This window comes from Corylus avellana, chromosome ca11 (assembly GCF_901000735.1).
Source record: "Corylus avellana chromosome ca11, CavTom2PMs-1.0".
Lineage (NCBI taxonomy): Eukaryota > Viridiplantae > Streptophyta > Magnoliopsida > Fagales > Betulaceae > Corylus > Corylus avellana.
This window is the reverse complement of record NC_081551.1, coordinates 6,981,424-6,994,084: the sequence shown is the minus strand read 5'-3', so window position 1 is coordinate 6,994,084 and position 12,661 is coordinate 6,981,424. Positions and strand designations below refer to the sequence as shown.

At 34.7% G+C, this 12,661-nt stretch overlaps 1 protein-coding gene across 1 annotated transcript; it reads right to left on the bottom strand.

The window, feature by feature from the left end:
- Window positions 1-6: 6 nt before the first annotated feature.
- LOC132165576 (G-type lectin S-receptor-like serine/threonine-protein kinase LECRK3) lies at window positions 7-2,868 on the bottom strand. The gene has a single exon (XM_059576202.1). The coding sequence runs from the start codon at window positions 2,625-2,627 to the stop codon at window positions 291-293; it is 2,337 nt and encodes a 778-aa protein (XP_059432185.1). The 5' UTR covers window positions 2,628-2,868; the 3' UTR covers window positions 7-290.
- Between the last annotated feature and the right edge of the window lie 9,793 nt (window positions 2,869-12,661).

Here is a 12,661-nt window from a genome sequence, read left to right as displayed (position 1 = left end):
TTTTAACTTAAATCTTGGTATCTTCTGTGATTTACTCATTTTGTTTTCTCTTTTCTACTTTTTTTGGATCCGAACATGTTAATTTGTCACAATAGAACAACTATGCACAATCACAACAGGTTCTAATAAACATACATGACATTGGCAACAAGCATTTATTCTTCACTGGAGAGTAAGATAGAAAACTGACAGGAAATTACAAGGCTAGTGCACGCATCATTTGAATGTAAAAGCTTACATAAACTTAACTACTTTGTTGTACAAATTGCGAGGCTCAATCAATTGGGAGCCTATATTGTACTCAGGAAAGAGTCGGGTTTGGGAGGGACTGGAATATCCACAGTCCCTTCCAACATAAGCAGAACCTTCTTCATTGAGGGCCGGAGTGATGGATCATCTTGAATGCACCAAAGTCCTAGTTTAACCATTCTCTCCACTTGTTTCTTATCAGCCACTTCATTCCCAACTAGTTCAGTTAGGTTGCCAGATTCAAAACAATCGCAGACCCATTCATCAAGAACACTTTCTTCCTCGGGTAGATTCCAGTCTACACTCTTTCGACAACATATAATCTCAAAGAGCATAATGCCGTAGCTGTAAACATCTGCTTTTACTGTGATGGGCAATTTCCTATGCCACTCTGGTGCAACGTACCCCTTTGTCCCTCTAATGCCGGCGGTAAAGGTTCTGGTTTGGTCTGGCTTGAGCAGCTTTGCCAATCCAAAGTCGGAGATTTTGGCACACCCACACTCATCCATGAGAATGTTTTGAGGCTTTATGTCACAATGAATGATTTGTTGCTCACACTCTTCATGGAGATAAAGGATCCCTCTTGCTACGTTGCGAGCAATGCCCATTCTTTCATCCCAACAAGGCTGTTTTTCTGGTGTGAAAAGTATATCTGCGAGTGACCCGTTGCTCATGTACTCGTATACCAAAAGCCTATGACTTCCGTCGTGGCAATACCCGAGCAGACGGACAAGGTTTCTGTGATGTGTTCTCCCAATAACTTTCATCTCAGTCTGAAACTCTCTTTCCCCTTCGGCCAACACTTTCTCTAGTCTTTTGACAGCTACAACCTTCTGGCCATTCGACATCGCCCCTTTGAACACTGCACCGAATGAGCCTCTACCGATCTCTTCCCTGAAACCATCTGTCACTTTCTCAAGTTCTGAATATGTGAACGATCGTGGAGCAAAATCGTCACTGAGTTCAACATTTCCATCACAAGAGAGTTTTTTATACCGAAAATGATTTTTGTACAACACAATTGCGGAGATTACCAACATCATGCATCCCAAAGCACCAATTGAAGCACTAATAATTAGGATGTTTACTCGAATCTCTTTCTTGTTTTCTCTCTGCATATTTCCGTTTGGAGTAGTGGGTGTAGGTGTAGGTGTAGACGTACTTACCTTGATGAAAGCTACGGTTGAATCAGTCAGTTGCCTTCTCCCATATCTCAACGGAAGCCTTTGTTTTTGGCACGTCCTGTCTTTGAATAGCACAGCTTCACAGTTACAGTCTGCTAAACAGGCTTGTGAGCAAGAATCTTTGAATGGCACTGTCAAAGCAGAATATGAAGCATCTTCCCATATGGTGTTAGCCACTTCTTGCATGTTGTATTTAATATCTCCATTTTTGCTTTTGCAACTTTCTACAGTGAAATTCCTCTCGCAGCCAGCGGTCCAGTTCCCCTGTTGTACCATTTCGAATCCCGGAAGACATACACATTCAGCCTTTTGATTATTTGTAACACAAAAACCATTTAATCCGCAAAGACCCTTTGGACTGCACACATCAGATGACGAAGACCATACAGTTGACCAGTTTCCCTTCTGTGTCAGATTATGGGAGTACAGCCGGAATATCCCATCAACGTCAATTCTCATGAGATAAATAGTTTCTTTTGTAGGATATCCTCCATCCGTCAGATTCCTGATGTTGAAACTAGTAGCGTTTAGCAAGTAGAGATGGCCATCAGCATCAAAGTTTAGTGTCACGTTATCTCCAAGGCCATTTGTCCCAGATGCATAGTAAGCATATGGAGCTGTGTCTGGAGTATCCACCGGGTACTGAACAAGGTTTCCATCATTTTGCATCTTCAGACGGAAGATACCCGTTGAGGGTCGAGTGTCTGAAATGCTAGAAACGATCTCAGAACCTGCGAAGAGACGTTGACTGGGTAAAAGCGTATCAGTCGGGTAGTCAAAACTCTCCCATATTATTCCTTGATCGGAACCATAGATGACAAAATTGCCTGAGTTTAGCATGGACGCCGAAGCAGACCCAGAAGATTCAGCTACGACGGCCACCTGCTCTTGACCCATTTGAAGGACAAGACTGCCATCGCTTGCGAAAAGCAAGGTAGCATTGCTGGAGACAGGTGGGTCATCACGCTTTGCAGTCCAGACAACAGTCTTCTCGGGAATTCCGGCCATAAAAATCCCAACAGCGTAGCCATTGTCCTGCTTGTAAAATCCAAAGGCATAGAGACCAGAACGTGACAACCACGTAGGGTTTGTGGTGGGTGTCAGAGAAGAGCTTCGGCTAACATTAGACTGAATTTGTTGAGCTGAAGCAGTGAAAAATGCAGAGAAAAGAAAAAGCAGAGTGATGAAATCCATAACAAGATAATGAGATCTCTCTGTTGCTTCTCTTTTCTCCTCTTATCATTTCCTATCAGAACAATTGGTTTTAGCATGAAATTTCCAAAGGACTCAGCCTTCAGTCTCTTTCCGTCTTTGACTTTCAAAGTCTACGAAGTCAAGTCAATAAGCGGAATTGTCTTCCGAGAACCACGGAGTTTGACGCATCTCTCACGCTGTGCTTTACTGTATTTATGAGCTTTGAATTCAACTCTCTTGCCTCTTGTTCCTCCCACTTTCCTTTTTTAATCAGAAAAAAAAAAAAAACACATAAATCTCACTTGTTTAATAAGTAGCTGGAACACGTAGTGTCATGTTCGAATTGAAAATTACTGCTTAGAATGTAACTACGCATTGATGTTGCATATTTATATTATAAATGAAATGAAATAAGTTAAAGTGAACCAAATCAAAGCTATTAATTTATGTTTTGAAAATCACATCTGTCATTATAATGATGATCTGAACCACCATTACCATGCTAAATGCATTTGATAAAATACTAATGTCGTTTAGCAAACTGTTATAGAATTGGATAATACTAGGCATCCTAATACTTTTTTAAAAATTTATTTTTCCAAATGATCTGGTCCATTAAATAAATAAATAGATTTATATTGTTTTTTTTTTCCTTAAATGAATGTGAGGTCCAGATCATTTGGAAAATAGAACTTGGAAAAAAAATGTTGGGATGTCTAGCAGCCCTCTATAAAATTTCCATACAAATTGATTATGTGACTATAAAAATTAGTTATTAGATTAGCACTTATAAAAAAAAAATTAATAGCTAATTTTTACCGTCACATCATCCCGATAGTATGACTAATGTATATTAGTCTGATAAATAATATTACTCTTAAACTAATTATTTTTCATTAGCTTAAAATGGAGTTCTACAACATGGATTGTCGATTGTCTCCATCTGGCTTATCCTGCTACTAGTTTTGATTGATCTGCTCCTTCTTTGGATGATCTATGAAATTGTTGACTGGGTCATCTGTTTTGTTTTATTCAATTGAAAATTTTTATTAACTTAAAGTGTTGAAGAAAACATAAACATAAAAAAACATAGAGTTCTATGTGTGTACCTACAAACAAGTATCTTTGGTAAGTGTTCTATATTGTATAGTGATGCCTCTCACGTTCAGATTTGAAATAACCCAACGGTGGTATTTTATTACAATAACAAAACACATATGTACCCACAATCTAAATGCTATTGAGAGAGAATATAAGAGAGAATTGAGAGAGTGTTACGATAATAGAGTTTTATGCAGAACAATTATTAATATTAGGATATATTAAAATATATGATACGGTAGAATATTTTATTGTATTTATTTTTATTTGATATTATCTTTATTTTATTCTAGGTAAGAGTCTTGATGACTCATCCCTAATTTATATTCCAATAAGAGCTAATGACTCAGCCCTAGAAAATATTGTAATAATTTGACTATTTAATGGCCATTATGTCATGAATAAAGCTAAGTAGAAAATTATTCAAAACGGACCAAACCTTGTGTTTGAAAAGGTTTTAGGTTCCCTTCAACGAATTTAAATGGTCTAGGTTCCCTCAAAACTTAACAATCTATCTCATCTATCCCCATTATATTATATGTCTATGTAAAAAGCATTCAAGATGTCAGAAGGGAAAGTTCATTTTTTTTTGTGAAATATTCTCTTTTGTTAGTAAAAAGTAGGACTGTAAATGAGCCGACACACTCGACAACTCACTCGATACCTACTCGGTTAAGCTCAAGCCGAACTCGAGCTCGACACTGTACAAGCTCGCTCGTTACTATTGAAACTCGCTCGATTAGCTAGTGACACATACCCGACTCGCTTGATTAAGCTTGATGGGGGGCTCGTGAGTTCGACTCATTTAAGTCAAGCTCGTCCGGCTTGTTTAGGGCTTGCGAGCTTGCCTCGATTATCGACTTGACCCACACGACAACGTAACTATGTTTATGGACCATGTTATTAATCAATAATAATCATAGATTTAATATGTATACAATTAACTAATGAAAGGGTATAACTAACATTATATGGACTATGTTATTAATTATAGTGACATAGATTTAAATTTTAATGTTTACAATTAACTAATGAAGGGTATAACTAACATTATATGGAATATGTTATTAATTATAGCGACATAGATTTAAATTTTAATGTGTATACAATTATCTAATGAAGGGTATAACTAGTATTATATGGAATATGTTATTAATCATAGTTATAATTTTATAATTTAATAACTTAGTTAATACTTATTACTGAATATATACTACATTACAAAATATTGGAATAAGAATGTATGATATAAGTAATTACTACTAATTACTAATATGTAACTACTAACTACTAACTAGTTATGTAACTTATGTTACTTGGTGCTAGTTAATAGTGTGTAACATTGTATACAACTTATTATAATTTAATTGTAACAATTTAACATTTTAATTATTACATATATGATATCTTATATATGAATCAATATGACTTGAAATTATTACAAAGTTACAAATATGTAACATTATATACAAAGTTGATTATAAATGATTATATATATGATGTATTGATGTATGATATATTAATTACAAATTTCAAATTTAATATATAATGACAGTAATGTAACTACGTTTATGAATTATAGTCTATGTATGTTACTTACTTACATGTTTTTGTCTTAGAGATATATTAATTAGGATTAGGAGAATGTGAGTCGTGTACTTGTGTGCGGTGTGACAATTACATTAACTAACTATGTCACTTGTTTGTTAGTTAATAACTCAATTGTGTGTGCGCTTATAACTTATATACAAATATTATAATTTTATTTTTAAAATGTAACATATTGATTACTATATATACGATATATAGATATTAAGTTATTAAGTATTATTCTATAATTTCTATTAACTACTATTATTAGTCTATTAGACTACATATTTAAAAAAATAAAAATAAAAAATAAAAAATAAAAAAATCTAGTAGATTACTAGTTAGTAACTTAGTAACTTTGTAAGATTAGTAATTTATTGAGTTAGTATATTATATATATTGTATTATTTGTATACAACTATACATAATACACTAATTAAGTCAAGTGAGTAATTTATTTCCTTCACTAATTTTGACATTGCTTATTTTTTAATTTTTTTTAATTTAATTTAAGGAATCAACTAAAGTCTAACATTGTTAATGCCTTAATAATAATTTTTTTTTCTTTCTTTTAGATCAAATTATTTAATGGTGTGAAGTATTAACAATTTAACTGTTATAACATATTAACATATGATAATACTACTGATTAGTAAGATTACAATGATCATTGTCTGATTAATACTAAATAATGCTAAATAATACTACAACTTTTAAACCTATTCACTTAAAAATCATTTATTTTAGCGTTTTTATGTAGTACTATACATGCACGGTTTCTTAAGTACTTTAGCTAATTAAACGGCTGGGATTTAATTGATACAAATATGTATTTAATTTTAACGGTTTAGATCATTTATTGGATAACTAAAAGGCGAGTTCACCTGAAATTACCCATATTAGATTATTCTGATTATTTGAATTTTTTAAATTTGTGACATTTGAATCATAGTCGTCCAATTTAATTTGATTTAATCAGAGCCGTTGGATTTGATAAATGGAATATAGCTATAATCCATTCCAACGTGAGAGTTATATGGTGGTCCACATGACATCATGAGTTCACTAATCCAACATCTTTTATTGAATGAGAAAATAAAGATCAAAATAAACGGTCAAGATTATTTATTGGATAACTAATAGGTAAGCTCAGCTGAAATTACCCGTACTAAATTATTCTGATTATTTGAAATTTGAAATATTTCATCTTATAATCTAAGCCGTCGAATTTAATTTGATTTAATCCGAGCCGTTGGATTTGTTAAATGGAATAGATGTAATCCATTTTGAACGTGAGAGTTATAAGGTGTTCCACATGACACCATAAGCTCACTCATCCAACGTTCCGAATTGAATAAGAAAATAAAGATCAAATTAAACGGTCAAGATTATTTATTGGATAATGCATGGAACCGGTTTCACCAACTCACGCACGCAGAGGATACACTCTGTCTTAGAAATCTACCCTACGCACGCACTGTCTATGAGACTGACAATGCGTCAGGAGTCTCGATTTGCACGTAATGGACTACAGCCGTCCAAATTTTTTTGATGAAATCTAAGCCGTTGGATACATGTAATGGACACCAACAGTAAACCATTTTCTCACATAGAAGTTATATGGTGTATCAGAATTTTCATAAGCTTCCCCTGATTGAGATGATCCGACAACTAAAAATCAAATTTTCACGCGGAGGAATTCATCAACGGCTATCATTCCCCGCACATGCTGTTGTGCCAAATACCACCTAAATTAATAGACAATATTTGGTACGTTTTACATGCAAGTGCGCGAGATCAAAATAATAGTATAATAAGCAAATACGAGATTATTCCCATGAGGATTGTGATTTTGCTTAGAATTGATTTTCGAAATTAAATATCTTTGAATCGTCACAAATTTAAAGATTAAAAAGAAATAAGAATAATGAAAGGGTTAGGATTTTGACATCCACCATTAATCAGACTAATTAAGATAACAATATGTCAATGTTCCAATCATACTGGTATATTTAATGCTTGCCAACCTAAAGGCATGGTATCTACTCCTTAAGTTATAGATCTCTCTAAGTAATTAATTAGGCATGATATCTACTCTAATTCTTTTCTTTCTTAAAGGATTTAGCATGGTATCTACTAAGTTGTTCTTTAAGAAAGCATAAATCTATGAAAATCGACAAACACATGAAGCCTAGGACATGGTATCTACTCCTAGTTCCACATGTTGATTAATCCAAAAACCCATGATGAGGTTATTTTGTTACTCTACTAAGCACAAGATTCGGTCATCTAAATTGACTTAATTAACAGATCCATACTATATGCATATGAGGAATTTTGAAAAAAAATTAACCAATTTAAATAAACCAAAATATGAAATCCTAAAAAGATATGATTAGGGCTTCAATCTAGCCCCTAACAAAAGGTTTAGCTACACATAATTTAAATAAAACTTAAAAGGGAAAAGAAGAAACTGAAAACGACTCCTGAAAGTAGCCTCCAATTCTTCTTCAGAAAATTGTATCTCTAATTGTGTGGTTTAGAAGTCTATTTATAGGCTTAGGAAAAACCTAGAAGCCCTAATAAACCTAAGAAATTCAAAGGATAGACCCTTAGTCCAAATAGGACTTTGAAAGCCTAATTCTTAGTGGAAAAGGAATTATGGCCGTAGCTGGGCGCTCGAGTGCGCTCGATCTCAGAGTTTTGCTCTCGAGCGCATTCCTGCAATCGATCGTTCCACTTCTGTGCTTGAGCGCTGATGCGCTCGAGCCTACTTCTTGTGCGCACGAGCGCTGATGCACTCGAGCCTAGGTGTAGTGCGCTTGATCCCATTTCCAGCTTTTTTCGAAACTTGAACTTTAAGTTTGCTGTTGTGAAAATTATAATTACTCGCAAGTGCACGAGTCGTGTGTAGTACAGATTATGCAAGTGCGAGGTCGGTCCCACTAGGAATTGTGTTCTTGAAAGCAAATTTAAATCAAAATTAATTGAACCCTAACCTAGTTCCAAATTTTGAAAAATTATTGTTTGAATGAAAAATCAAAAGCATAAGCAATTTAATCTAAATGTAATCAAATGACGAAACACTGAGGTTTTAGAATTCGTACTCACAAATTCATAGCAACATAATTCCATGATCTATAATATTTCCCAAAGTTCTCACATATAAAACTTAGATTTGTTTTACTATTGCATCAAAGAATTAATCAAAACATCCCTTGTATCTATACATATCCCAAATCACAAAAGAAATCCAATAAACAATTAAGTCATTAACTGTATCCGTAAATCACAAGAAAATATCCAATTTTTATCAAAATATCAATTGTATCCAGAGTATAAATCACAAGGGAAATCCAATTTTTAACAAAGAAAACCAAGCAATCAATTGTATTGAATAATCTTAAATCATCAAGTGTATCCTTTAATCACAAAAGATATCCAAGAATTATTCAATCCAATTGAATTAAAGTAAAACAATAGGGCAATTAAATCATTAAATTGGGAAACATTGCATACATGGAATGATGTGCTAATCATAAGTGAAGCTTCATCTTCAACCTCAGTTGAAGGTTTAGCCTCCCATGTTATTGAAAGACAAAACAAAATTAATTGAATTCATAATGGAAAATTGAGTACTTACAAATATGGAATCACAAAGTTGAGATCCAAAAGCTAGGAAATCCTAAAACTCTCTTCTTTCTCCTCTGAAATCTCGAAATTCGCAGCCTCCCTCAACTAAACTGATAATTATCTATTTATAGACCTAAAAATAGGGTTTTACAAGTTGAAATCGGATAAAACTACTGCTAGATCGGACAGGTGCGCTCGATTGCACACTTAGTGCGCTCGAGCGCACTGGAGCATCAATTCTCAGATACGGCGCACACATGCGCGCGCGATGAGCTTTGGACTGGGCGCGTATGCGCTCGATCGTAGGGCGCTGGCTTGATCGAAATGCGCTCGATCGTAGTCTCCTGCGCTCGATCGTAGGTCCGTTGGCTGCTTCTCCAAAGTGTGCAATTTTCATATAAGTCCCATAATTTTCCCATAACAACCTACAAAACACTAAAGACACAAAACTAACCCAGAATATCAAATAATAACACAGCTAAAGGAATAACAAAAGTAAATTAAAGAGTCCAAATATGCAATATTTTGCACATTGAAGTTGATTTAGGTAAAGATACACTTACTGTCAACCATACCCCTGGATCTGTTGAGTCTGTTAGCATTGAAAATATACGAGATCAACCTGTTAACACTGCCTCTTCTGCTGTTGGTGTGGCTGGGGATGGGGCTGGCCCGAGTGGGAATGTCGAATATCAAAGGAAGGAAAGGCGAAAGACTTCCAAAGTCTGAAATAACTTTGATTCATTTAAAATAGGGGGAATGTAAAAATCACAGTGCAATTGGTGTAAGAGATTGTTTGCTATTGGCAAATCTAGTACTACCTCAACCCTAAATATGCATTTGACTTCATGTGTTAGATTTATGGAGTTTACTAGCAGTAAAAAGCAAAACAATTTGTCTTTTGAACCTAGTAGTGGCCTTGATGGTGTGGGAAGTTTGACAACTTTTAGTTTTAAAAAGAGTAGGGTTGGGAAACTTGCTGCCTATATGGTGCTACTCCACAAGTACCCTTTTAATATGATGGAGCATGAACTTTTTAATAAGTTCATGAGGGCCTGCACACCCCACTGAAAAAAAATAAGTCGTGCAACTCTTAGAAATGACTGCTTTACAACTTACCAAAATGAAAAAAGGAAGCTGAGAACACTTTTGAAATTGGTTGACAATGTGAACATCACCACCAATATGTGGACCTCTTCTCAAAGAGTGTCATATATGTCGTGACTTGCCACTTTGTGGATTCAACTTGGTGCCTCCAAAAAAGAATTTTAAATTTTTGCAATGTACCTTCTTCACATTCTGGTGTTGCGATTGGTGATGCATTAAGGGATTGTTTTTCTGATTGGGGAATTGAGGATAAAATTCTTACCATTACTGTTGATAATTGATGTGTGCCAAATATTGCATATTTGAATCCCTTAATTTACACTTGTTAATCCTTTAGCGGTGTTATAATTTAATGTTTTGGGTTAGTTCTGTATTTTTAGTGTTTTGTAGGTTCCTATGGGAAAACTACGGGTTTTATGTGAAAGTTGCATACTTGGGAAAGAAGCTGCCAATGGACCTATCATCGAGCGTAGCACACTACTCTCAAGCGCACCTACGGTCAAGCCCAGCGCAACCACGATCGAGCGCAGACACGCCCAATTGAAAGCACAATGTGCACGCATGCCTTCGCAGCAGGGGGAACTTATGTGCTCGAGTGCGCTCGAGTGCACCAAGTTTGCGATTGAGCACACATGTCTGACGTGGCTGCGATTTTAATTCTAATACAACTTTTAAACCCTAGTTTTAGCCTATAAATAGAACAGATCTCAAATTAGTTTAAGGGGACTGGAATTAGGAAATTTCAGATGAGAAAGAAGAGAGTTTTAGGGTTTCTTAGCTTTTGGATCTCAACTTTGTGATTCAATATTTGTAAGTACTCAATTTTCATTATGAATTCCATTAATTTTGTTTTGTCTTTCAACACCATGAGAGGCTAAACCCTCAACTAAGGTTGACGATGAAGCCTCACTTATGATTAGCAAATTCGCTTCATGTATGTAGTGTTTCCCAATTTAATGATTTAATTGCCCTATTATTTTACTTCAAATCAATTGTGTTGAATAATTCTTGGATATCTTTTATCATTCAAGGATTGATGATTTGAGATAATTTCACATAATTGATTGCTTGGTTTTATTCCCCTAAAAAATTGGATATCCCTTGTAATTTGTTCTACGGATACATATGATGTTTTGATTGAAATCGGATATCTTTTGTGATTTATGGATACATCTGATGATTTGATTGATATTGGATTCCTTTTGTGATTTGTGCAATGAATGGATACATGAGATGATTTTGATTAACTTTTAGAAGCATAGTAAAACATACATAGGATTTAATTTGTGAGAACTTTGAATTAATATTTATGAACATGGAGTATGTTGTTATGATTTGGTGAGTATAGATTCCAAAACCTTAGCACTTTATATTTTGATTGTTTTACTTCAGTTAGTTTATGTTGAGTTTTTTAATTTTCAGAACCCCAAAATCAAACCTATTTTGGAACTAGGTTATGGTTTAATTAGTTTAGATATAATTGGCTTTTCAAAAACACGATTCCCTATGGGATCGACCTCGCACTTGCAAAACATTATATTGCAAACGATTCGTGCACTTGCGAGTATATTAAAATTTGCACAAAAATAATGCTAAAGCTAATGATTTTGCAATTGGACTTACTAAAGATGGCTTTGACTTGAAGAATGCTTTGCCAATTGGGGGTAGGTTGTTTTATGTTAGGTGTTGTGCAGACATTACAAACTTGTTGGTGCAAGCTGGGCTTGCAGAAATTGGGAATATTATAGATGTTGTTAGGCAGGGCATAAAATATATAGTGGCTTTTGAAGATAGGTTGAATGTCTTTAGTGCGATAGCAATGAGATTGCATTTACCCTATAAGAAGCTGATTTTAGATGTCCCCATACGTTGGAACAACACCTGTATGATGTTGGACACTGCAATTCAGTTCAAAGAAGTGTTCCCTAGGTACCATAGAGTTGAGCAAGCATTTCAGTGGGTTGTAAGTCCAGAACAATGGGAAATGGTGGATAATGTCAACCAGGTTTTGTAAGTTTTCAATGACGTACAAATGTTGCATCTGGTAGTGAGTACCCTACTATTTTGGAGGATGAAAGAAGTTTTAATGGTTAAGTGTGATGATAGGAATGAGTGCATAAGGTTAATGGCAACTAAGATGGCTGCCAAATTTTATAAGTATTGGAGTAATAGCAATTTGTTGATGTCCATAGCTGCTATCTTGGATCCAAGATACAAGATGAAGTTGATCAATTTCTGTTTTCCTATCTTTTATCCTTTGTCCGAAGCTCGTGCTCACATTGCCAATGTGCTGTCAATTCTGCAAGAGTTATTTGAGTTATATGTTTTTGTCCATAATGCTTTTATATTGCAAGAAATTGTCCAAGTAAATGCTTCTTCTTCTTCCTCAAGTGCAACTGTTAGAGATGTAGTGCCCAAAGTTTCCCAAGGTCGATCAAGGTATTTGGAAAATAATAGAAGTAGTGACATTATCTAGCCCATTAAAACATATTTGGATGTTTATCTTGAAGAGGATGTCTGCATTAGTGATACGAATGAGAATTGAGTAGATATGGAAACATATTTTGAGGCTTTGGCATGGTGGAAATGCAATGCCTTGAAGT